Raw genomic sequence first — 25000 nt, 5'->3', positions numbered from 1 at the left:
AGGTTGGCCGCTTATGGAATGTTAAAGTTTCTGTGATGCCAGAGGTGGCTGGTGCCCTCGGAATTGTGACTGACAACTTGGCAATGTTTTTAGACAGGATTGGGGTGACAGAAAACATTGCGTTATTGCAGAAAGTTGCAATGACCAAATCGACTAACTCAATGTTGTACCCAATTCAAACCCTTTCGGAATAAAACGTTTTGTTCCAAGTATTTTCATATCATCTAAATATGAATGTTACATTATCATGGAAATAGAGCGGTTTTCAATTGAGTGTCGAAAGTAATTAGCGAATTGCTTTGGCTTTGCATTACTTCACTCAGTGATTGGTTCAAAGTTCTCGCGCCATTTTTTCAACCAATCAGAAGTGAAAGCAAAACCAATCGTGGTTGGCGCGTGAACATTTTCCCGCGCTTTGTGTCGGCTATGTGTAACTACTTCGAGTTTTGATTGGTTTATGGGATTGTCTCCGTCCTTTTTGATTGGCCAAAGTACTTACTTCGGTTTTGGTTTTACGACGCTCAATTGAAACTCGCTCTAAAATACACAAAGAACCTTAATCCCGGGCGGTTTGAATTGGGTAAAGCAGTAAGTTAGCCGATTAGGTATATTACCTGTGACTGCGTAAAAAAACCGTGTTATGGGAGAGTGAAACGATAATGAGGAAAGTTACGTCTGGACTGTTCACATGAGGTGTCTTCCAAAGTCAGCTGACAAACTTTGGCAGTTAATTTTTTTTAACCTTCCGTAACTCACCTATAGTCTTTCGCTAACCCGATAGAATTCAAATGTGGGAAGCGCAAGGGAGGGAAAATGTCCGACTACACTGCACAGTCGGTTAATTCAGACAAATAATAATGACAACGACAAAAACTGTGATAATATCCTTTTACCCAAAGGAAACGCAAAAGTGCGATTGTTTTATTAGAAACTGATGGGGGGGGGGGGGGGGGTGGGGAGAAGGGGGGATTCGTAGTACCTTCGATTTGGGATACTGATCACATCGATTAGATTTTCCGATACGAAAAACACCACCACCACAGAAAATATGTTGAATTCTCCTGCTGTATGAAGACTTGAAAGAAGCCCGTCAGTGTTTCGTGAGATCATCGAAATGTTCATGGTTTAAGCAAACACTATTTCAGCGTAAGTTCGGCGTTAAAAGCATTTGTAACCAAGCCTTTAGTGGTTTGATCAAAATGCGAAGAGCAACAGTTGCGGCTTGAGTAGCCGCTGACAGGTATTTTTCCCTGGTTTAAATTGATTATTCTACTGCTGTAGACATCTTGTGCGTTGAATATCTATGTGCAACATCACCTCACAAAACATCGACAGACGATGTACAACAAGGTAGGAATAGCACAATTCGAAAAACTTAGTGGTAACCAAATATAATTCAAGCACTTGTGAATAGGAAAGAGTTTTCATTGTTTAAACCTGGTTTACTAAAACATCGACTTATACGCAGCTGGCTTTCACTCCTGAACATAATGCACGTGAGCAAACATAGAAAACTGCCGTAAAAAGCATATGAAACAACTTTGCACTGTTTGGTTTGCGAAAGAAAAAGTATTATGCAATGTTTGTCAAAACCGGCACGGTGAAACAAAACAAACTTACCCGTTCTTACTTACTGAAAACAGCATAACAGAAAGTTGAAATATTTTGAAGTATTACTAAAGTATTCGATATAAATTTCACAATAACATTTCACTGTAATACTTATCTTTAAACCTTCTTTTCTATGTTACTGACGAGGATCGGGGCGAACGATTAAAGAAAATAATAAACCAACTCTTTGTGGGATCATCCCTCGCGATATCTATATGTGCGTAATATTACATTCAAATTAGACATCTGCGCTTTTTTTTTTCAATTTGCATGAATTGTTCCCTCTTAACAGCAGTCAAAACACTTTCCAGACACTTCAGGCAGGAATAAACATTACACTTTAAATTCTATTGATACTACTGAAGGCATCACGAGACTTACTGCGTTTTCCTTTTGTCAGAACTGGCAGGCCAGACCCCTTAGTTTGCAAAGAAAACGCAACAATTTGAAGGAACCCTTGCACGATAATCTCTTGCATTCTTCTGGATGAATATATATCATCCTCAAAGTGTATTAATTTGAAGGCGTTGCAGAGTTATTGCTTCCAAATGCCCGGTCTGGCTGGTCAGTCCTGTCAAATGGAAAGCACCCTGAAACAGCTGCGCGCTCGGTCTTAACATGTTGTCAACCGGGTATTAGTTTATGTTAATTTACGGAAAGCAACCCTTTGAAATGACCATTTATCTGTCAATGCTGACTGACAAGCTTGAAATGGAAGCCTAGAAGAAACAAAAATGATATAGATCTGCGTATTAACCAGTTCCTTAGGTCAACAAGGCTATAATTTGTCACGAGAAGCACATTAAAACGTATTTACGCACACTGAAAACTTCACTTTCCACTTTAAACAATACGAGCTATTTTGGCCATCACGATTTTACAAGAAAAATACTCTCGTTGCCTGAGGGCAACCTGTGCGACCAGTACTACGGCGTAAGACACTTAAAATAAGCAAAGCACGAAATCGAACACTGCGATATTGAAACTCAGTCGAAAATAAAATTGGCCTAATAACAACAACAGGCCTGGCCTAATGACAAAGGGAAAAGACATAGAGTTTTAGATCGTTATCAATTTATTGTGAACCACACGTGAGGCATTTTCAAATGAGTTCGTCTTCTGTTTTTCCTTTTTTTTTTTCTTGACGAAACAGCAAGTTTAAGAAACTTCCGAAACTTGAACATTCTTCTTTAGAAAACTTGAGTTTGAGACCTTTAAGACCCACCTTCAACCGACAGGCATTGTGTGCCGTGGAACAATTTTCATATTATATGAAAATCCCACCAAAGCTGAAATTCATCCAATCAGATCGCTACGATAAGCAATGTGAATTTCCATAACAAAAACAAACGGTCGAAAAGCCTGTCGGTTGAAGGTGGGCCTTCGATGAAGTCGTAAAGAATTTTACCATCTGTGCTGGACTGGTATCTTTTGCTTATTTCTTCATTCAAGTAGCATTTGCTGATGAACATAACTTGACCACTCAATAAATATAACCGAAAATAGGCAAAAACGCTGGAGCCGACATCTGGCAACAAAAAAACAACAACAAAACAACCTCATGAAATAACATCACGCTCATCTTCGTTTCACACATTTAAAGGGAAAGTACAGTCTAGAAAGAGTTTCTCTAAATTACGAAAACTTTTCCCCAGAAATTCGAAACTAATTGCCGTTTTGTCCAGTTCCCTGTTAAAATGTGACAAGAGCATTGACAAGAGCGCTTTGAAGTTGCCTCTGTCGTGACTTGGAGAGCGCCATCTTGGATATGACTTGTTATGACGTAGCAATAGTCAACAAACGTGTTCGACCTTACCAAGTTCTTCGATCCTCGATCACTTTCTCAATGTTATGTGACCTTTCTGCTTCGAGAATTCAAATGTAAGATAAACTAATAATAATAATAATAATAATTGCCAACGAGTCAGGCCTTCTGAAGACAGAAGGCCTGGCGAGGCGGCAGCTTATAGAGCCGCGAGAAGATTTTTAGGCGGACGAAATCTCAGAAGCGCTTCAAATTTAATTGTAATGTAGACCAAAAGCTGTAATGTAGACCAAAGCGATGAAATGTTGACCGTAGCGATAACCAATGAGAGTGACGCACGAGTACGCCGCGTGATGTTTGCAGCCGCCAGATCACGCAAGCTTGGCTCGTTGGCACTTTAGCGACAGCTATAACTAGTAATAATAATAATAATAATAATAATAATAATAATAATAATAATAATAATAATAATAATAATAATAATAATACATGAGAAATGAAATGATGGTAGAACCAACTGGGAACTCGGAAAAATCCGAGCCCCAGATGGGATTCGAACCCACGACCCTCCGTGATCTAGTCGGATGCTCTAACCACAGTCAAATGACTGTCATTGACTCTGTAGCTGCGTGATGCAGCTCGAGTCAATACCCACATTTCACCCTTGCTCGCCATAGAGTCTCCAGTAGCTCAGTGGTTAGAGCATCCGACTAGATCACGGAGGGTCGTGGGTTCGAATCCCATCTGGGGCTCGGATTTTTCCGAGTTCCCAGTTGGTTCTGCCATCATTTCATTTCTCATGTGTTTATAACATTCTCACAATAATAATAATAATAATAATAATAATAATAATAATACTTTATTATTTATATAGCGCACTCTCCAAAATTGCTCACAGGCGCTTTTCATACATCAGTTAAAAAAAGTCTAAAACCTATTATACATATCTAATTAACACCTAAATATAAGAATATAAATGACATAAAAAAATTAATAATATGCTAATTTAAAAAGATGTGTCTTGATTTCCCCTTAAAAATTGCAATACTAGGACTACACTTGATGTCCTTTGGTAATTTGTTCCACATACAAGGAGCGCTAACCGAAAAAACTCTGGATCCATAAGATTTGGTAAACGGTGTCGTGGTTCAATAGGTAGTAGGCCATGTAAGCCATAAGTGCGACAGAAACTCAAGTCACTTAATACTTACAAATTTTCTAGTCAATCAAACTTGGCGGCAAAAATCAGCCACAGCAAATGTAAACAAGACAAACATTTTGAACATGCGACAAAGAAATATTCGAAAAGCGTACCTTTTTCACTTTCTTCCTTCAGCGACAGCAGTCTTTCACACGGGGAAGCGTTTAATTTAGAATAAGCCGACGAAATTTCAGATGTTCAGCCACGTAGCAAGGCTTTTTCACATCAACTATTACCGCTGTTGGGGTGTACGCTTTCGAGGGGGGTGAAACTAGACACATGTCTAGACTTGAGAACACATTTAAAAATCTAAAAAACCGAAGCTTACACAGGAAAATTAAAATTGAAAGAAAAGTTGGCCGGCGAAATTAAACGTGGACGGATTCCTCAAACGTGAAAACCTGACTGCTATATTGTCTGTTCGGGTCTGTCCTTTTACCAAGGAGGATTCAAACGGGATCTTCAGGTACATGAATATTGGTCTTGGTGACATTCGCTTCATACGGAAATCTCAGTCAACTAGTCCAAAAGATCATTATATTGAAGCAAGAAAACTGAATCAAGCCATACATAGACGACTTTCACTGTTATGTGCTAATAAACGCAACTTGAAATGGGGTTAAATTTTGTTAGCAGTATAGAAACTACTGAAACGATTTACTCTTACCATTCGATGGAAATATATAAATCGATCGTTTGTTTTGAAGTTGTAACAGGGATCTCGTAGAAAGCCACGGTAGACAGATTAAACTTGATTTCCAGGCATTTATTTCACAGCAATGAGCGCGGGATAACACTGCAAGCTCTCTTTCGCTTTGTAAAAAGTCCTGCATAGTCACATATAAAACCCTGTTTAACGTCCACAAAGTAAATGTGTTCAGAGGTGGAGCCAACATCACTACAATTTAGCCTCTGGATTAAGATTCAAGTCTACAAATTACTCTCCTCGCCTGTGTTTTTCGTCTTTACATCAAGTACATTTAGTCAACCGAAGAAATCCTTGACTATGGCTACGTCATAGCCTCGTTTGCATACACAAAAACAAGGATGGCGGATTTCAATTTAAAATCGCCTATTTTTGAAGCGTTACTGTTGGTTATTTAAACGCATTTAGTCCAAATGAGTGGTCAAGTATGACGATACACATGGGTAAAGAACTTTCGATTCATTTATGTTATCATTATTGTAAGGAGCTCGTTTCAAGTGAGGATCCATACCACTTATTCTAGAGGGTCCAGCACCAATCCTGGAGGATTGCCAGTTCTACTTGCTTTCAATATTTTTTTTTAGAATTGGTTTTCGGGATTGTTTTCAATAGCATTTTCCACAGTTGATAAAAACAGATTATTGCAAAGCATTAGGGGATTGAAATGCGGACAAACATCGATAGTGTCTGTGTCTGTCTTTGTCATCATATTAATCCCATAGTGCTTTGGGCGCTAGATCGTGAGGTCAATTGAAAAGAGTGCTATTGAATTGTCCGGTTTCATCATCCTTCGGCAGAAAAAAAGTGTTCGTCGTTGAAATTCGTCTTTGCAGAATAACTTATTTGGATGGCCAAATGTCACTCAATGGCTCATTTTCCGCACTGCCTTTTAGAAGAGCTCAAGCATAGAGGTACTGTACCCCAGTAATCAAGGGGCCGCACTGAAGTCCCGCATTTCTAAATTGTCAAACGGCCTCCCTTGCGCCAGTTTGCATCATTAGAAACTTAGTTTAGTTTATTGGAATCAAATCGCGCGGTGTGATTGGCTACCCGAGCGGGCAAGATGGAGCGATACTGCCCGCTCGGGATTTCTCGCTTCGTCCCGCAAGATCAAAGATAATTTTTTGGCGTTTTAAGTCATGTAATAAATCCTTTGTTGACCAAGCTTGTTCGGTCAAGATGGCTGGATATTGGCCTCGTTCTTTTTTTGCGTGTTTATGAACCTCGACTTCGTCTCGGTCCATAAACACGCAAAAAAAGAACTTGGCCAATAACTAGCCAGCTTGACCTCACACTTGGTCAATAACCCATATATATTGCCTTAACAGGAAATATTCAGCATCAATCATGTTTCGGACAAATAGAAGCGAACGTCATGCTTTGGAAAACTGGTTTGTTCAGCAGTGCCTCTCACTGGTTTGTATTCCTCGGCAAACTGAGTCTCATCTTCATGCATTCTGCCAGCTTTCAAACCACCTCCAACATCACATATATGAAACCTTCTCCGTCATTGAACATTCCAGTCACCAGAACCACAAAGACAAATTCAGGACCGATTGCACTAAGCAATTATACGTCGAACTCAACAATACCTGTGAGTCTGATTACAATGACACAGACGTATAACAGTAAGACAGCAACCAGTTTGACAAGACAGGGCACGAACACCAGGCCCACCAGCTCCAGCACTACACAAAGGAAGGATGACCATTTTTTATTTTATCAAAAGGTACGTTTTCAAAGTGATATGAAATGGTAAACATGGTTACAGCTGTGTGATTTAATTAAGTATCGCCGTCCATATCAATTCCAAACGGATCAAATATACGACATTGGTCGAAACAAAAGAGGGATTATAGGGGAATTTCGAGGACCTCTTCCTGTAACGCAACTCATCAACGAGGAGGGACTTCTGCAAGTTTTAAGCTACGCATTTTATCTGTTGGGGATATGACTATTTTATTTGCCAAACTATGAAAACAAACAGAAAATATCCAATTGATGGCTTCAGCGGTCCAACGCACTCGAATTGACTGCGTCACCGTACACAAGGACAGTTTGATCAATCCGGATGTTTGAATGTCTTTCTTTTTTTTCATGTTTTGCAGATCGGCGGATGGATAACTCTCGGAGTTGTAATCACAGGACTTGTGTTTCTTGCAGTTACTCATTATATTTCTATACGTCACGTTAATCGAAAGCAAAACATTAAAGAGCCATTTTGTTTTCGTTCCAGAGGAGCTCGGTCGGCTTGACTGAACAATGTGTGGCAACACAAAGCCCGAATACATCACAAGAAAGAAAGGACTATGCCGCTTATTGATGTCCGATGAGAACTACTTTGAGTATTAGACCTTTGCCATCACCTTAAATAACGATGACCCCAACCAGGTTTCTGAGCCTGCGAGATTGAGCACCCCCAGCAAACCATTGTTTTAACGAAAACCGCTGGTCAGCAACCTGGTTCTAAGGTCTTCCATTAGACATATATGCCACAGTACATGTATCAATACCGCCTGGAACTGCACGGGGGTTGTGCAATGTTGCTTGAACAACTAATTCAGTATTCACTGTATAAAAGAAAACTATTGTAGTTTTCGGCACTTTGTGTTGAACATTCCCCAAGGCGTTTTTTCTTCCCTAAAAGAGGCCCAGTGGTAGTAAGAAAAATTCAAAGAAACTGTGCAGCACAAGATTGCAAATGAATGGAAGAGGAAAATTTAAATTTTTGCCCGAGAATTTAGAATGTGAACCTGACGTTTCGAGGGTACTCCATCTTAATCAGTGATTTGGTAGTAGCGGACTGAAAACGCCACCCGATTCTTGCCTTTTCATCTGTTTTCATATTTCAAGAGCTACTAAAAAACTCCCCAGTATCGCAGTCTAACACAAAATGTTAATTCGTTTGCCCACGACGTGAAAGGTGCAATTGAGGGCATTCCATTCTGTACGAACGTCACGAAAACTGTAAATACCCAGTAATTCGTAATTATTCGAAAATTTAATCATCATCATCATCATCATCATTTTGTTAATTTTAATTTTATCTAACCGAGCACTGAGAGAACTGTAAATTAAGTCAATTTTCACGAACTTAAAGAGGATCAAATAAATTGTTGGTTTTTGGACTATTTTCTTCGCTTTAATTATCGATGACATATATATTTGAAAGCTTTTCCTTTCCCTTGCATCCTAGCATTTCGGTGGAAAGCGTTTCAAATTCGTTATTGCCAAACCTCCCTTAATTCATATTCCAAAGAAAAAGATATAATATCTCTAGAGCAACATAAAAAACCAATTCCAAACCTCGATTGACACAGTCAGTTGCTAAACGACCGATTTCCAATAACTAAATTTGCTATTTAGAGGTATAAAAAGTTAAATATTGGCTCCTGCAGCTGTTTGTCTTAGCAGTCTCCATTTTCTTTCAACGATATCAACTGAGGTCCTCCATTGTCAAAATTGACCGATGACATACATAAAGCGATAAATTTGGTCGATTAAAAAAATGAGGTGGCTTTGGAGCTCGTCTAATTAAAAGAAATGCTTTTTAACGGGTCTGCTCTGCAGGATGTCCATTGTAAGCAACATTAAACACACGTTTCACCCCAGGTGGATGCGGGTTTCGTTTTCGGCTTCGTTCGTGGATCTTAAGGTATAACAAATGTGTTTGAAATTCCCATAAAGTGAAACAAGCTCAAGGTTTCAGCTTAAGAGCTTGGAACGCTATTCCTAAAAGAACACGAGGATCCCTAGAAAGACTGAAAATGAAAAATAATCAATAATTCAATCGGCACCCAGCTGGACTACCATTTAATTTTTCCCTTTTAGCTGAAGGCAACTACATGTGTTCTTTTGACATACACCAGTTTGATTTACGAGAAATATAACCGTGGGAAACAAAGGAGCTGTGACTCTGGTTGGAATATATTGGATACTTTTAAAAGACCGGATCAGACAAGTTTATAAATAAGATATAACTACGGTTTAATATTCCCGAGGCAGATAAAAGCCAACAAGGTAAGAACCTATTTTTGAAAAGGGTACTCTTCTTCATCGTCAACAAGGTCCTCTCCTCTCGAAATCTAAACAAATTTACCCCCCGAGATCTACAATACAGCTGTGATAAATGACAGGCCGTTGTCTTTTTCACACCTTGTTTGCGCTCAACGAAAAGTCCTACTGCGTCGTGTGACGTTCTGTCATACACTGTTTATCTTTTTAACACATTCATGTGGTATGAAGAAAACGTTCCGCTTAGCGGAATACTTGATAAGAATGGTTTCAATCACGTTTAATTGTTGGTGATTGATCTTTGTACGCTCTTATCGCGCCCGGGCTATGAGAGAGGAACAGTGTAGTATAGCGAGCCAGAAGAGATTAGCCCTAGCACGGGAAAACCGATCAATTTAAGGGTACGATTGGTGATAAACTTGAAATTACATTTGGAGGTTAGAACAGCGAGGTTCAAGTGGCGGGGCGACTGAATTTCAGTTAACTCAGTCATTCAATACACTGAAGAAACTGAAGAAACTAATTTGATCAATTTTTTTCTTATAATATTCAGATGTTGCTCCGATTGATTTCAATGTTGGCAGTAATACCTCTGTTCATCCAGGAAGTACGCACAGGTAAGAATAAAAATGGCTTTTGGTTTTAAAATGATAACTTCTATCGATTCAGTGTCGATTTATTCTCCACATTTCTCTTTAATGATCACAAAAACCACAGTTACTTTAAAGCACAGTGACGAACATCATTCTAAACTTGGATTTATAAGGGAACGTTTATACTGCAGGAGACATCCGCGTGTTTTTGACGACCATTACATCGTTAGTATATGAGCCTTTGGGCCAGCAATCAATTAGTATAGACATAATTTACTTCAATTAACTGCTAACGAAATGTCACAACCGTCTGACTAAAACGTTTCCTCTTTGTCTACCACTGATGATGGACAGGTGAGGTCATGCAGGTGTGTTCCAATTACGAAAAAAAACTTGCCCTCAACTTGAAAACGCCACAGAAATAAAGCCAGTTTGAAGTTGTTTTGAGTAAATTCTACACCAATGAAGCGGTTTGAAAAGCACTCGGTTTGAGAGCACCTCTTTAAAATCGGCGGGTCTAAAACACAGGTCACATTCCACAGATCACTCGTTGCAGGTCATTGTTTTAACTTTTGGAAAGTAACCAAAACCCTCAATTTGGCTAACCCTAGGCCTAAGTTTGGTTTTTAGGCCTAGGGTTAGCCAAATTGAGGGCTTTGGGTTACTTTCAAAAAGGTAAAATATCGGACCTGCACGGCGAGTGACCTGTGGAATGTGACCCGTGTCTTAGACCTGCCGCTGTACACGTTAAAGTTTGCAAATTTTCATAAAATTCCGAGAAGTACATCAAACATTAAAGTGCTACAGTTCTATGATCGGAAAGTCACTTCCTTTTTTCCTTCAGATTTTAAAAGTGTTTGTTTAACACCTTGACTGGCAAAATTTGAGCTTTGATTTTTATCCAACGGCTGTTTACTTTAAGTGTAAGTTTTGAATTTCACGGTCCGCCATTACTCACTTTGCAAGCTGACCGATTGGACCTGAGTCCACAGAAAAAGAAGAACTGATTTTCTGGTCATAGTAGCACTTTAAAGATACATTGAATGTATGATGATGAATTGGAATTCTGCAGAAGGTCATCATGTATATTCACTGAACGACGAAAACAAATTTGAATATTTTCTCCTTATTTATGTTCACTGACTTGGACAGAAGCAAAGATAGAGAAATCTAGACAATATAACCAGCAACATCAACCGAGCAGTGGTTCAGGAGAAGGGGCTGAATTCATGAGCAATCCACAGATAAAAGGTACCGCTTTTCATTCGTTTAACGAAAGTTCAAAAGCTTAATAAACCAAGAATCATGCAACATACACTCAGCTTGCAATGCACATTTGATCCCAGGGCGAATCCCAAAGACTGATCGCAGCAAGGGAGTTTACATGCATGATCACCCAGACTTCCCAGGTGTCCAGGGAGGTAAGCTACAGATTTGCGGCTACCTGTGTCATTTTACAATTATTGGATGAGAGCGGAAATGATATTGAGAATTGTCACCTGGCGATTAAGAGATCTCTATAATTGGTAATGCCACACGTGTACGACAGCCGATGCTTCGAAAAGATTACACTATGACGACAAATCACTACGGCATTATCGTGCCATGATTCCGGCGATTGAGGTGAGGGGATTACGGCCAATGTATGCAGCAAAGTGCTTGCACGCCACTGGAGACGGACCTGTAATTTTCATTGCATAATTTGCGACATCTTGTGGGTAATTTTTGCTTTGAAGCTGATTGCAACTTACAATTACCAATAGACCATTTAACAGCTGTGTGCTTAGTTACCTGGCCTTTGAATGAAAATGAGGCTGGAGTTGACCTTGCTTTAATAGAAACCTCAGTGCTTTTCTTACGTTAATGATTTTGTTGTCATGCTTATAAGTAAGAATTTTACATAAGAATAGCTGTGAGGTTTCTATCAAAGCAAGGTCAACTCCAGCCTCACTTTCATCCAAAGGCCAGGTAACTAAGCACACAACTGTAAAATGGTCTATTTCTTTACTGAATACCAGGGCCCGGCGAACCATACCGCACACATTATCTCCACGCCCGCTTTGGTATCGGTGGGCAAAGACGAAAGCGTTCCCCAGGGATAGAAGACACTTTACTCAAGATCTTCAACATACGGTAATAAAAAAAAATTCATATTTTTCATGACTTGCCATGTCAAAAGCAACGAAGGAGTAATGCCTTGAGAAAGATACGGCAGATTCCTCTGCAATTTCTTTAAGTAAGTTGATCAATAGAAAACACACATCAAGTTTGTAATTAATTTGCAGGTTGCCAAAAGAAAAAGAACAGACTTGACTTGCTTAGAAGCCTTGGATATATAAGGAGCAACGGGTTGAAAAGTCTAACTCAAAACTTTCAAAATTAAACAATTCCAAGTACCACTTTTAAGATTTTGTAAAACTTTCGGATAAGACAAGGTATGACACCATTTTGAGGCAAACGAATGAAACAACGGGGGAGCAAACGTTTCCTGACGCCTTCTTTCGTTAGATATTTTTTTACATATCACTGGTAATACTACATTCCTGAACTAGATGGAAATTGAAAGACGAATCGTAGATGGTAATACCTTGAACGCGTTTCAAAAGACATGGTCAAGATTGAAGTGCACTCCTCAAGACATTAATTTTCTCATTTCATGTAGTTTTTTTTCATAGTATCGTTTTCTCTTCGTGTGTGACGTACTTGTAGGACCTCCTTGTGTTTTTTGTGAGAGTTGTTTCAGTTTATAAAATAATTAGGATAGTACGCGCACTCTCATTGGTCAACAGCTGTGTTTAGATGAGAGTATGGAAACACGGCTGTCACATCACACCAATTTTGATTGGTTGGTAGGAAATATAAGCGTGTCAAGAAAATTTGTTTCAATCAAGAAGTAAAAAAAAACAGCATTTTCCTTCATTTGTTGAATTATCTTCGAGAAATATTTTATAAAAGCATAGAGTACTTTTTTCCGTGTTTCCATAGCCTCATCTAAACACTCGGGGGAGTTGGGAGAATTCTCGACAGTTATGCAAACACGAGACTGCGTCTAAGGTTTGAATAACTGTCTCGAATTCTCCCGCCAACTTCCCCTCGTGTTTAGATGAGGCTAAGGAAACACGAAAAACGTCCTCTATTGTTTAAATAGTTGTGAGTACCCTTCTTTCATAGGTTTTCATTGTTTTAGTATTGGTAAACCAAATATTGTGAACTAAGGATTACTAAGTTTTAAAATAAAGAAGACTATTATTTAATGTTTCCTCCCACGAGATCAGCTGCATCGTCTGGTTATTGGAAATAAAAGAAAATGTTCGCTTGAGAATAGAACTCACGTCTCGAAGGATTAATAGGGCAAACATCATGGCCGTGGACACATGAAAACAACATAAACAATTCAAAAAAACAAAATTCTGACTACACTCCCTCGCGATTTCAATGCGGAAGTAGTTTATTAGGAGTACGCCAGTCAGTCTGCTGAGCAATGGAAGCCCAGAAAGACTACTTCATTAAAGAACATACGATCTATACGATTGTGCGGTGCCAGATACGAAAAACCAACAAAAAAAAAAAACTCTTTAGATGTGGCCAAAAAATATGTGGAAACGTGTTCCTCATCTAATGCAGCGGCACCAGTCCCGAGGAAAGGGAAGTATTACGTTGTTACCTAGGGAAAAATTATGTGATAAATACAGTTCGCACCTATTCAGACTACCAAAGAAAAAGTAAAACTCGATCGAGAGGAAGTAACGAAGACAACTGATTGACGTAGAATGATGAAAATCCCCCCGCCAAATCCCTAAATAATACTAATCTATCCCATAATCGCCTGCGGGCCTCTATGTCGTGCCGTCAGAATATTCACTTTCTGACTAACCCGTTCCCACACGAACGTCAGAAATTACACTTTTTAGAAGTTGTCAAATTGACCCTAAACAGTCAATCACGATTAAAAACAAAATTTGGAAGTGTCCAATGTCCTCAATTCAAGAAGCAAACACGATTTTAAAACGACTACAAAACGTGTAAAAAATGTCCAAAGAATTCAAAACCTCACTCGGAAGGAAGAGAATGGATGTAGAACCTTTGGTAGAGAAAGTGGATTAGAGGAGTCAATGAGGACACAAGTGAAGTTAAAAGTGATCCAAGATTATACCCTATCAATTTCGCTCTTTTTGTATCATGAAAGAAAGTCAATCAATTTGCAAATAGGTTAATAAACGCAAGTTGCTGTATTTGCAAAGTTTTCTTCGCAAACTTCACTCTTTTAAGTTTGATAATAAAGGGAGTGATGGATGAAGGACCATTCTGACAACTCAAAGAGAGCAAGTCAACTGGGTAGGAAGAAAACAAAGGGAAGACGAAGATGCAAAGGACGAAGATGCAAGGACGAATAGGCATGCCGCGTACAAAAGAAGTGGTCAAAGAATCCTGGATAAGGCCGCAGATGTTTATTTTTATGTATTATTTTTTCGCCCTAGATTCTAGAAGTTGACGGTTGTTCTAAAGTGTGGGTATTAAAGATTGGCCACCAATCGTGTAAACATGGTTTTCGTGTGAAATATACCCAGATGATTAAAATGCAAGTCCCGCAACTTACACTTGGCTGGTATGTGGCGGTTATAAGTTGTTGATCTCTCACGTTGTAATGAATTTTAAAACATTTCACTGTCTGTTTTCTACATAAAGGTGTCTAAAGAAGGCTGAGGAGCACCTCTTCGTAAAAACAAGTTTCAATCCACAAAGCAAATGTACAATTTATTACACTGGCGCCCACATTTCCGAAGTGCTCTGTGCCAAAATATATACACATAAAACTAGAAAATTGCACCAAGCTCTGCTAGTATAAAAATCCACCGTGCATATGTACAATTAAGAAGACCGGAAAATCACTCCAGGCCTTGATATCCACCGCGCATAGAAACAATTTCTTTCAGTATACAAACATCTTAATGCTCAATACTACTAAACCAAACTACAACTTTACCAAGGAAATAAATAATAACCCAATCATAAGAATGTACAATACAAGGCATGATCACGTGTCATCATCCGAAGACTGCTCTAAGGCACTGTGTGGGTACCCAGATGTTATATGGTCTGGTTGGGCCTGAAAATCAAAAGCAACAAGAAGTATTACTAAAAACGTGAGTTCACCTCTCTTCAAGGATTACTTGAACCAACGAGGAATCTTTACAATAAGGACTTTTGTTGTTCGGCCAGAAAATCAGAACTAACTAATTGAAAGACCATTGCATGACCAGCAAGTTCTGAATTGTTGATACCCTTACTACAGCGCTCTTTTACAAAGAATGTAGGGGGAACTTCGCGCTTCTTCCACATGATAATTTGTCAGGTTAATATTTCGTTAATAACCAAAGTAAAAAATTCGAAAACTGGACATGAAGCTGAGATAAAGAAGATCTTTTAAGACAATTTCAAATCGCTTATAATTTTTGTGCATAAAAAAATTTGACTGAAAGGCAAAATGTGACTTTTTGACGTCTTTACAGATTCGCAAATGCAGTGCTCTGTAAACCCCATAAAAAATTAGGCGGGTTGAACTTTAAGCCAAATAGGCCATTTCTGAGTTCATGTCTGCCTCCTCTTCAAAGCGAGTCTACGTGCGAAGTTTTTGTTATGAAAATTATTTTTCATTCATATGTAAAGTAGAACTAATTACCATTACAAAAACTTCGCACTTAAACTCGCTTTGAAGAGGAGGCAGACATTAACTCGAAAATGGCCTATTAATTGCAATACAATTAGCAGATTGAATGACAGTCCCGTTGATTGCCCCCTTCAAATGACTGTGGTTGGGAAATATGTTCTTGAATAAATTACAAAGTAATAAATTAGTGCTGCTAAACATCACTTGGGACAATCAATGGCGTCGTTTTTCGAATGAAGGCCTCGGAGCCGCACTCCTAAAATAGCATTATTTGCATACCATTAAGTCCAGAAGACGTTCATTGATAACTTTTATATCCTGATTCCGAAGGACTAGGTCATTCTTTAGTCTAACGAGAGAATTTAAAAACGGTGTGATTAAAAGACCTTCACTTTTAAAAATATGCATCCGTAATGGTGTATGACAAGATTTACGCCCAGTTCAAAGTGTTTGTGTGTGTGTGAGGTTCGGCTTTCCTTTACGCAGTGTCTGTCCGTCTCTCTATCTGCTGTTTGCGTGCATGTGTGACTGGCATCAAAACGTAATTTACGGCTCGTTTAGAGGGAAGAGCCAAAAAGCTTAAACCCAAGCCACTCCCTTTGGTACTGAAATACAATTGATAAGAGAAAAATAAGTCAATAAATTTAGATTTCCGCTAACATTTGTCCCCAATGAACATTTTCCCCGCAATGATATCTTTGATATTGGGTAGTCCCATAACCTACCAAAGTAAAACTAAGCATAAAAGTCTTTAAACATTTCTGTAAGCAATGTTAAGCCATTACTTTGTGGACTGAATTATCAGCATTGATGTCCTTGAGTAGATTAATAATGACTTTTAATCGCTAACTCAAACAGTTTTTTTGTGGGTGGGGGGGGGGGGGGGCATGTGTGTGGTATTCATACAAAGGTAATGGAAGATGTCTAATTTGCCAACAACATACTCCAAAGACCGGATGTAAGCCCTACCTTTCCAGCTTTGCTAAAGCGGCTCGCTTCTGTTTCTGGATTCTTAGGCTTTCTTGCTCGGAGGAGTCAAGAACTCTGAAAAAACAAGTCGGAAGATTTTCCTTTTTCGAATTCCGACAGTGGTGTAAGCCTGTGTTCTTTTATTAACCAGGGCAGTGCGGCCCAGCGGTTAGGGCGCTTGCCTTGAGACCCGGGGATACTGGGTTTAAGACTCGTTCTGACCACTCGTTGAATATGTTCCTGGTAATCCCTGGTTCAACTTCTCAGCAGCACTTATAAATAGCCAACTAGCTTGCCTCCGACCAGTTGGGATTCTTAACAGTTGTCGTTGAATGTTCTGTTCCGTCGTGAATGCGTTTCATTGGCCCTGAAAAGCCCCTATGGGGGAGTGGTCAATTAAGTATGTACCTTATTTAATCCCAGTGTTTGCAAGTACATGGCAAGCACACTCCAATTGGATTCCAAAATTGCATTGTTGAATGCAAAGATCTCTTTTACAATTAACCTGCAGCAGTTTCTAGCCTTTTTTAAGCTTGGTGTTTTCTCCGCGTCGTTTGACGTGTTCTGAGCGTAAATGGGACTATGAACTAATTATTGCTTACTCGACGAAATCCTTGCTGCACAACGAGAGAAGACCGCTCTAAGCTAATTTGCTATTGTGAAGAGGAGTTGTCACTTGCTTGAAGAAAGACGGCAAAAAAATTGTATGCTTCGCCTTTCTCCTTTCTTCATTATGGATAAAATAAATAATGCAAGCATCAACCTTCTGTACTTACATTACCTTTGATAATTGTTGTTCAGAGTCTTTGTGGTCTTTTTGCATTCTCTTATGACCTGCCTGTAAGTGGGTGCTAAAGATCTAAAAATATGTCAAGGTCACCAAACGCACAGAGACAGAGGTCACCAGAAACCACGCAGCTCTTTGCAACCTCTACGGGCCAACTTTACGGGCCGTTTTCGGGTGTCACAATTCCGTTTGTATGTCAAGAAAGGAGAGGATTTAAGTCGTCAAACTTCACAGTCCTTTTTTCTTTTGGTTACCTTAAAAACATGTTAAAACATCGGCTTTCCAAAACAATCGGTTGGCACTTTCACAAATTACTTTTCGGGCCCGAAAAGTTTTCGGGACTTTCGAGAAACGGGCCCCAGTTTAGGATGCAGCTGCATCGCATTTATAATAACGGTGGATACACATTTCAGACAGTGGTCGAATATCATTAAGTAAGACAATGGCTGGAACCAAGGGTGCGTTTCTTTGGAAATATCCAAGATTGGATTTATGATCTCAGAAGATCACAAGCTTTCTGAGTCAGCCTTTACGCTTATCTTTCTATTCTTAGAAAGCCACGAATTCTTCGGCTCTACACGCACTATTTAGAATGGCAAATAAAAAGAAATAGACAAAAGAATGTATGCAAATTGTGCAAATTGTGCAAAATGATGTAAATGTGAGTCCCCTGATGAAGGGTTAGTTCTAAAAATAAAACGATACGCGCAAAATTACGCGCAAAGGTTGACTCAATGATACAGTGCATAGGGAGGCTCCTCCTCATGGGTTCCTGGGATAATGTGCTAATTAGACTCGCTAGCCTCGCTCTCAAGCAACATTTCTTTTGTATTTTGTACATGCCTACGAGGCTAGTGAGTCTAATTAGCACATAAACAAAACAATATTTTTTTGGCCGCCATTTATGCATTCGGTCTATGTGGATAGGCTTTCTTTTTCTTTTGTTAAAAGAAAGATGGGTTGAACGTGTCCAGAATCCCATAACCGACAAGTGTCGATCTCCACTCATTTGGCCTTAGCCCATCAGTTTACGATATTATCTATTTTTAGAATACAGGGCCCGCCAAATAATAGCCAATCAGATTAGGCTTAATAACAGACCGCAACGCTCCTGATTGGTCAGCAACCAAGTAGCCGCACGAGGGTTGCACGTGCTAAATGCAAAATCGTGCGCCGAACGCAATGCCGCTATGTTTTTATTCCTGCAAAAACCTAGCAGTAGCCGTTCTAAAAATAGACAATACCGTAAATGGACCTCTTTAGCTTGTACGTTGTGGTCTGAAATAGGAAAACAAAACGTACAAGCTAAAGAGGTCCATTGATGGGCCTCATTCCATCGCAAATAGAGACTTTTGGTTCACGAACGTCTGACGTGTCAGAATTCAAATAAACTGTTTTCATTTCGTGATTTGAGTTCAGTCTGCTTCCAAAAAAAAAAAAATACAAAATGATGATGATGATAATTGTCAAGTGAAGCTATGATCCCCGCAGTTAAAGGGGCAGTGTCATGGATTGTTAGTAAAAATCTGGAAAACAGCGGAGACCTGATTACCGATGACAAACGAAAATTAATGGCCAAAATTTCTTCAAAACGGCTATTTTAGCTCACAGAAACCATTCTTAAGTGTTTTTGGTTACGCGTACCCAAGATTCAAATGATGCCAATTTGAAAACGTCGGGGCGACGTTTTCAAGTACTCCCCTTGCATCTTGGATAAATTCCGTAATAACTTAGTGAGACTCATTTTCTTTTTAAAATTTGATCGATTTTTATCTCACTGCGGTGATCCAGAAGCAATTTTAGAATGAAAAGGTTACTGAAAGTCGATTAAGTAAATTTATGGTCAAGATAAAAGGGGTAATTCCCACGATACTACCCCTTTAAGAACGCAATTTTAGCAATTGCGTAGAGAAGCCTGAAAATTTCAGGACTTCAACGGGGTTTAAATCCGCGACATCGCGATACCGGTGCGACGCTCTAATCAACTGAGTTATGAAGCCACTGACGTTGGGAGCTGGTCATTTGTGGGTTCTAATGTTCCCGTGATGAATGAATCAACGATGAAATGATATATACGCTGCGTTCTTAACTGCAAGGATCATAGCTCCACTTGATTTCATATCCGCAGTACAATATATGATTCATTTCATATATAATTTCATCGTTGATCGTTGATGATGATTGTGATGATAATGATTACGATGAGGAGGCAGTGTGGCCCAGTGGTTAGGGCGCTTGCCTTGAGATCCGGAGATCCCGGGTTCAAGACCCGCTCTAACCACTCGTTGAATTTGATCTTGGTAGTCCCTGGTTCAACTTCCCAGCTGCACTTGTAAATAGCCAACTGGTTTGTCTCCGGCCAGTTGGGATTCTTAACAGTTATTGTTGTTGTTCTGTTCTGTCGTTTCGTTGTGTTCCATTGGCCCTGAAAAGCCCCTATGGGGAGCGGTAAATTAAGTATGTATTGTATTATTATGATCGTAACTTATAAAAACAATAAAAGATACGGAAGCCTGGAAACTTCAGTGCGGCCAACAGCCTGAACGGGTTGCAGTCCCATCCCAGCCAACTCCCTCATTCTTAGAAAATGAGACACCAGAGGACTCCTTCCCAAAAGATTGAAACCCACGCGCTCAAACTCAGGACCTGGGCCGATCTCGTGTGACTGTGTGAAGATATGTACATACTTTCAAGAACTTTTAACTGGCTGTGTTAGCTGTCAGCTGAACAGTAACCGAAAGTACAGTCACAGCTCTGTGTACTCGGGTGGTTAATACGGTTGAACCTCCACTGAAGGCCACCTCTCTGTAATTAATGGCCACCTCTTCAAGACGATCATCTTGAAAAAAGAGGTGTCCGGTCGTTGCAGACAAGTGGTCATTATAGAAAGGTGGTCGCTCCGAGTTTCCGAGTATGAAGAACCGTGACCTTCAAGCAGGTTCTCCCGAGGAAGGGGCAGCGAGAGCCCTTCCCTGCTCCGGCAGGTGCTGGTGGAGCCAACGCGTGAGGTCACTTACCTTATTGTCATCTTCAACTTTAAAGCACTTATGTCTTCCGTGTTAGCAGAGGTCTCTTTTCTTCTTGCGTTCGCTGGAATGACGAGTTTGGGAAAAGAGACCTCCGCAATTGGGCGAAACTTACTTTGATCCAACCGCCGTCCACAACCTTGGAAGGCACTCCTCAAACCCCATGATATGGGGTATGCGCATTCCAAGCGGATTCCTTTACAGTAATTCCGCTGTTGTTAAGTAAGTCCAAACAACATGAAGCATCACGTGAGGATTCGGTCGCTAGGTAACCGCCGCGCATGCTCAACATAGTGAGTTTCCACTCATGGATGAGGTCTCTTTTCTCGTACTCGTCACTGAGCTCAGGGAACGGAAAAGAAAAACACCTCTGTCTGCAGTGAAACTTATGTCAACAAACGCACGTAATAAGATGCAGACCCAATAGTTTGCCATGCATCCAACAGAACGTCAAACCCAAGCATTTTCTACGTGTTTATAGCGATAGGGTAAGTGCCAGGGTTACTGTTTTGTTTCTTTTTTCGGGGAGGGAAAATGCAGTTGTTTCGCTGTACTCGGGGAAGGGAGTTTAGGGGCCACTTTGTGAGGTTAATTGCCTGGCACCCAGACGAGTGATGCCGCGGTTGGGGAAAAAACCAAGATGACACTTAGGGCGACTTTCATATGACCTTGAAAAATAAACGCAAAAACAGAACGAAAACAGAAATACAAAACATTTAATTGGCTTATAGAACAAAAACAAACGAGCGCGAATTTTCAGTAGCTTAGCGAACGCGAATGCAAACAACGTCATCTCTCCATGGAACTTTCTGGAAAGCGACCGGCATTTCGCTTTGACGTCAATTGAAATGCAATAATGTGATTGGACAATCGAACTGTTTACTGCCCATATTAGGAGTTTCCTTGGCGGGAATAAGGAGTTTTTTTTTTAATCTTGCCAAACATTGGTCCATGAAACAAATTGCGAAGACTATTTCAAGGTCATACGAAAGTCGCTCTATAATATTCGACGTCTCTCCAATCAAGAGCCTTTCACTCGATATTTCCAATTTTTAACAGTGGCACAACAGCATAGCCAGATCAATTTCTCGTCACAAGTAACGTTTTAACACAATTCTAAAATGTACGAATGAAAAAAAAAAAGTTGTGACAACTCAAAGTGCACCTAAACTCAAATATTTTCCGCTGATAAAATGAACCTCCACCAAAAAAAGCATACGTTACCATTTTTGCGTCGGAACGGCGGCATGGCTTCTTGCGAGATGCACACATGTGAGGTCGAGCTTTGAAAGGTACGAGTCTGTTCTACGTCTTACGACACAAACTTCTTATAATTCTATGCAAACAAGGATTTCAAAACGCGAATGGAAAACTGTTCGTGATGCAAACTCAGAAATGAACCATCCCTCTCGCTAGCTCGACCGTGCCTCAAACAGTCACTAATTAACACTAACTTTACATACATCAAACACCACATAAAAAGAAAAAATGATGAGACAAAAATAGAAGACAAGTTTTATCATATGTGGAATGATAAATGAAAGCCGGGAAAATGCTTGAGTTCCAGTTCATTTTTGAGGAATGTTCTAAATTCCCAAGCAAAATCTTTAAGGAAAGAATGCATCTAATTTTATTGCTAATGTATAGTAGTTCTGACTTTGCATAAAATTACCTCGGTGCTGTCAAATGCAGGAATAGCAGTCATCCCCATCCGCGAGGGAGACAATTGGCCAGTCTGCGTGGCAGCTTTCTCTTTAACAGGTGGAGCATTGTATTCATCCAGGCAAGTGTCCACGTCAAACAATATGTTAGCTTGAAAAAGGAACAATGCCACCCTCTTTATTTTACTTAGATTCAACCAATAACGACGGACATACGCTCAAAGCTTTGGCTTTTATATAAATCCTAATAAATCATTTCAGGATTTCAGTAATGCTTTATCACTGCTCAAGATCTCACTCATTAGTATGTCCGCAATGTCTGCATGCAATGTCTGCATGTCTGCATAGATTCAACCAATAACGACGGACATACGCTCAAAGCTTTGGCTTTTTATATAAATCCTAATAAATCATTTCAGGATTTCAGTAATGCTTTATCACTGCTCAAGATCTCACTCATTAGTATGTCCGCAATGTCTGCATGCAATGTCTGCATGTCTGCATAGATTCAACCAATAACGACGGACATACGCTCAAAGCTTTGGCTTTTATATAAATCCTAATAAATCATTTCAGGATTTCAGTAATGCTTTATCACTGCTCAAGATCTCACTCATTAGTATGTCCGCAATGTCTGCATGCAAGAGAGAAAAGTTCGAAGCAGTTAGAAAGGAGCTATTGAGTAATTATGCAACTAGACCGCGGCTTCTATTTTTTTGAATTTATTTTATGTCGGGGTAAAAGGTTCAAAAAATTGCAAAGCTACATTGTAGCCAGGCTTTGGAATAAAATCTAGAGGTATGGCTAGGATGTCAATTTTGTCAACCTTTCACAAGGTTCTTGTTCGGAGGCACAGCATACATCAGTTTTTACCTTTAAGATTCTGTGTTCTGTCATCTTGTAATTCTCTTATGTTGTTTTGGCTCCAGGAGTTTTAGATTCCACTTCTCCCAAGAATAAGGTGGAGGCCTTGTGCCTGAGGAAAATTATAGAGGATTTTGTGAAAACCACCCCAGCAAAAAGGAAGCCAAGGGGAAGTCTAAGTGAGATTGGGAATGAAGAGTGTTGACAAACAAACAGACGCAAAAAAGCCGCGATTACAACTGGATACACCAACTGTTTAAGTGCCAACAAACGGAAATGACATATTAGAGGGGTGTCTCTGAAAAGCTTTCTCATTATGGATTAGAGCTGTAAAGCGAAATTGAGCGATAAACAAATACATTGACTATCTTGTAAACAGGATGTTTTAAAATAATATTTAACATAGCAAAATATTTTGTCATAAATGAATAACTCTACTAAACTGATGCTGAAACTGGGCCGACGAAGTTTATGAAACAGACTGGACTGGAGGTAGTTTGTAACGGAGGTTCGTTGGTAGACTGATTTGTACCTGAAAATAATCCTTAACTGGCCTCTTTTTCATGCTCGTTCCATGTTAGCCGCGAGAATTCGAAAAGTCGCACCAGTAAACGAGTTTCACCAGAATGACAGAAACACGAATTTACACTAAAAATTAACTGTACACCGAACAATTTACTTCAAGAGTATACAGTTAGAAAAAAAAAACGATATAACCTCCAACGAACTGTAAGGAGCAACCAATCGTTCAGTTGCGAATTCAACAAGATCACGGGGTCACTGGGACTACATTCGCACTTACACTACCGCAAACCTTTTCGAATCCGAGACTCTTCTAATGCTTACACAAACACTATGAAGCAGGTCTGAATAAATATATAAAATATGCATTTAAGCTTGCGCGCAGTCCTAAAACTCTAGGAAGCCTCCTTATAACACCTGAGAGTGCTACCTTCCGCAGTTCAAGTGTTTCATAAAGGGATCCTCCACTAAAATAAACAAAATAACTTTAATAAACCACAGAACATAATGTTTACAATTGGAATTGCTCAATCTTTTTCCAATGAAAGCGTTTGTAGCATTCGAGAAAAATAAATTCCAAAAACGCTTATTTTGGCTTTCAAATTTCCCGGGCGCCGCCATCTTGATAATTTGTGACGTAACTTGGTTGCCCTATTGTTCCAGAACAATCGCTCTTTGTATCAGAACAATAGGGCAACCAAGTTACGTCACAATTATTCAAGATAGCGACACAAGCTCTTTGTGTCAGAACAATAGAGCAACCGTAACACGTCATAATTATTCAAGATGGCTGCCCCCACGAAATTTCAAAGTGAAATTAACATTCACTTTTCCTGATATAAACACTGTTTTAAAAACAATTTCAACAAATTTGTTTGTACACGTAATTTACTTCGGTTTAAACTTATTTTGTAGTAAGCGTGGAGTTTCCTTTAACAAGCACATCCTCTACGGGTTTATTACGAACTCTCAATACTTTCTTTTTTGTATAACAAACTTCAGGCTGAGGCTATCACTGTTTTGAACACTCGTTTTTTTGGCTTTATCCGGAGTCTCGGCGAATATCGTCAATATGCTTAGAATTTCAGAAAATGGCTGACCAGAGCCAGAAACGGCAGAGCAGAAAGCAATTACATACTGGAATTTTGGAACATGTAAAACATCTGACATCTTGACTTCTATAACTTCATCACAACAACCTGACAAGCTATAGAGGCAACTTCTTACCTGTGACCCACTCAGAAATGGTGGCAAGTAAGAAACTCTTGAAGTCTTCATCAAACAATTGGTATGATCGTGGAAACACTTCACAATACGCAGCATATACAGCTTGAGCAAGGCAGTCAGCAAAATGCTGGATTAAAACAACATTAGCATAATTTAATGTAATAACCAGAAAACGAAGTAATCATACTGTATCAATAGGCCATTTCCGAGTTGATGTCTGCCTCCTTTTCAAAACGAGTCTAAGTGCGAAGTTTTTCTTATGAAAATTAGTTTTCATTCATATGTAAAGTAGAACTAATTACCATCACAAAAACTTCGCACTTAGACTCACTTTGAAGAGTAGGCAAACTTGATCTCGGAAATGGCCTATTATTCGTGCATCCATC

At 39.5% G+C, this 25000-nt stretch overlaps 2 protein-coding genes across 5 annotated transcripts in view; one reads left to right on the top strand and one right to left on the bottom strand.

Annotated features, from left to right (window-relative positions):
- The first annotated feature begins 970 nt into the window (after window positions 1-970).
- On the top strand, window positions 971-12837 carry LOC138019505 (uncharacterized). 4 transcript variants are annotated; one of them, XM_068866320.1, is made up of 6 exons: window positions 971-1350; window positions 9851-9914; window positions 11043-11141; window positions 11237-11311; window positions 11909-12023; window positions 12176-12837. In XM_068866320.1, exons 1-6 carry the CDS (start codon window positions 1339-1341, stop codon window positions 12201-12203), a joined length of 393 nt encoding a protein of 130 aa, XP_068722421.1. In that variant the 5' UTR covers window positions 971-1338; the 3' UTR covers window positions 12204-12837. The 4 variants fall into 4 exon arrangements, with proteins under 4 accessions (XP_068722421.1, XP_068722430.1, XP_068722439.1 ...); XM_068866329.1 differs by lacking the exon at window positions 971-1350 and adding an exon at window positions 8956-9303; XM_068866338.1 differs by lacking the exon at window positions 971-1350 and adding an exon at window positions 9316-9698.
- Window positions 12838-14624: 1787 nt separating this feature from the next.
- Window positions 14625-25000, bottom strand: part of LOC138019461 (protein FAM227B-like) — a 25949-nt gene continuing 15573 nt past the window's right edge. Inside the window, 9 exon segments of the mRNA XM_068866258.1 lie at window positions 14625-14997; window positions 15838-15907; window positions 16528-16602; window positions 17309-17386; window positions 19822-19979; window positions 22013-22152; window positions 22875-22920; window positions 22922-22977; window positions 24615-24741. Coding sequence (XP_068722359.1) covers window positions 14926-14997; window positions 15838-15907; window positions 16528-16602; window positions 17309-17386; window positions 19822-19979; window positions 22013-22152; window positions 22875-22920; window positions 22922-22977; window positions 24615-24741 — 822 coding nt within the window. The 3' untranslated portion in view covers window positions 14625-14925.

Source organism: Montipora capricornis, chromosome 2, assembly GCF_036669925.1.
Source record: "Montipora capricornis isolate CH-2021 chromosome 2, ASM3666992v2, whole genome shotgun sequence".
NCBI lineage: Eukaryota > Metazoa > Cnidaria > Anthozoa > Scleractinia > Acroporidae > Montipora > Montipora capricornis.
This window is presented reverse-complemented; position numbering and strand designations above follow the sequence as displayed.

Bases quoted from the DNA above. Each gene is read 5' to 3' on its own strand.
- LOC138019505 (XM_068866320.1), top strand. The intron at 9,915-11,042 runs GTAAGAATAAAA...TGACTTGGACAG, and splicing joins CATCCAGGAAGTACGCACAG to AAGCAAAGATAGAGAAATCT. The intron at 12,024-12,175 runs GTAATAAAAAAA...ATTAATTTGCAG, and splicing joins CTCAAGATCTTCAACATACG to GTTGCCAAAAGAAAAAGAAC.